Source organism: Plasmopara halstedii (assembly GCF_900000015.1).
Source record: "Plasmopara halstedii genome assembly, contig: Scaffold_525, whole genome shotgun sequence".
In the NCBI taxonomy this organism is placed as follows: Eukaryota; Oomycota; class Peronosporomycetes; order Peronosporales; family Peronosporaceae; genus Plasmopara; species Plasmopara halstedii.
This window is the reverse complement of record NW_020187445.1, coordinates 1541014-1541780: the sequence shown is the minus strand read 5'-3', so window position 1 is coordinate 1541780 and position 767 is coordinate 1541014. Positions and strand designations below refer to the sequence as shown.

General features: G+C 51.0%; 1 protein-coding gene across 1 annotated transcript in view; it reads right to left on the bottom strand.

The window, feature by feature from the left end:
- PHALS_10927 (uncharacterized protein) overlaps positions 1-534 on the bottom strand; it is a gene marked incomplete at both ends in the record, with an annotated part of 1738 nt that extends 1204 nt beyond the window's left edge. The window contains one exon of the mRNA XM_024726434.1: positions 507-534. Coding sequence (XP_024577112.1) covers positions 507-534 — 28 coding nt within the window. The remainder of the gene's footprint in view (positions 1-506) is intronic.
- Positions 535-767: the final 233 nt, after the last annotated feature.

The following is a 767-nucleotide window of genomic DNA, read 5'->3' as shown; positions in this document are numbered from 1 at the left end:
GAAGTATAAGCCGGGAAAGCAGAATGCTTTGGCTGATGCGTTGTCACGTAGACCAGACTATGAACTTGCTCATGTTACATCTGTAACGTCGTTTGTGACGGATTTGATCCGCACCGCGTCTGCGGGTGATGGGGTTCGTGTAGCGTTGCTACGGGTTCTAGGGAGTAAGGAGTCTGGGAATTCGGACAAGAAATTGTCATCAAGATTGCGTGCACGATTGCACCGATATTCGCTGAATAACGGTTTGCTATATCATAGCTCCGATTCAACGGATACACCACAAATTGTGGTTCCTCATGATGAGAATTTGAAATACCGCATCCTCTATGAGGATCACGACACGCCACTCAGTGGTCATCTCGGTTTTGAGAAAGCGTACAACTCTGTGAGTCACCACTATCGGTAGCCCAAGCTGTACAAATGGACGAGCACCTATGTGCGCACGTGTGAGACGTGTCAACGGGTGAGACACGCTTCAAATGCGCCTGCGCCGCTGGCCAGCTTACCGGTACCCACCGGGTGCTGGCTGTTCATGAGTTTGGACTTTGTGTTAGGCCTTCCGAAAGATTCGGCGGGCAACACGGGTGTTGTGGTATTCGTTGAGCGGTTGAGCAAGATGGCTCATCTGGCGGCGGTGCCAGACACCATCGACGGAGTCGGGACAGCAACGCTGTTCGTGGATCGTGTTTTCCATCAACACGGACTCCCAGTCGATTTTAATAGAGACCCCCGTTTCACGGAAATTTTTTGGTCGACTATCTTCAAGA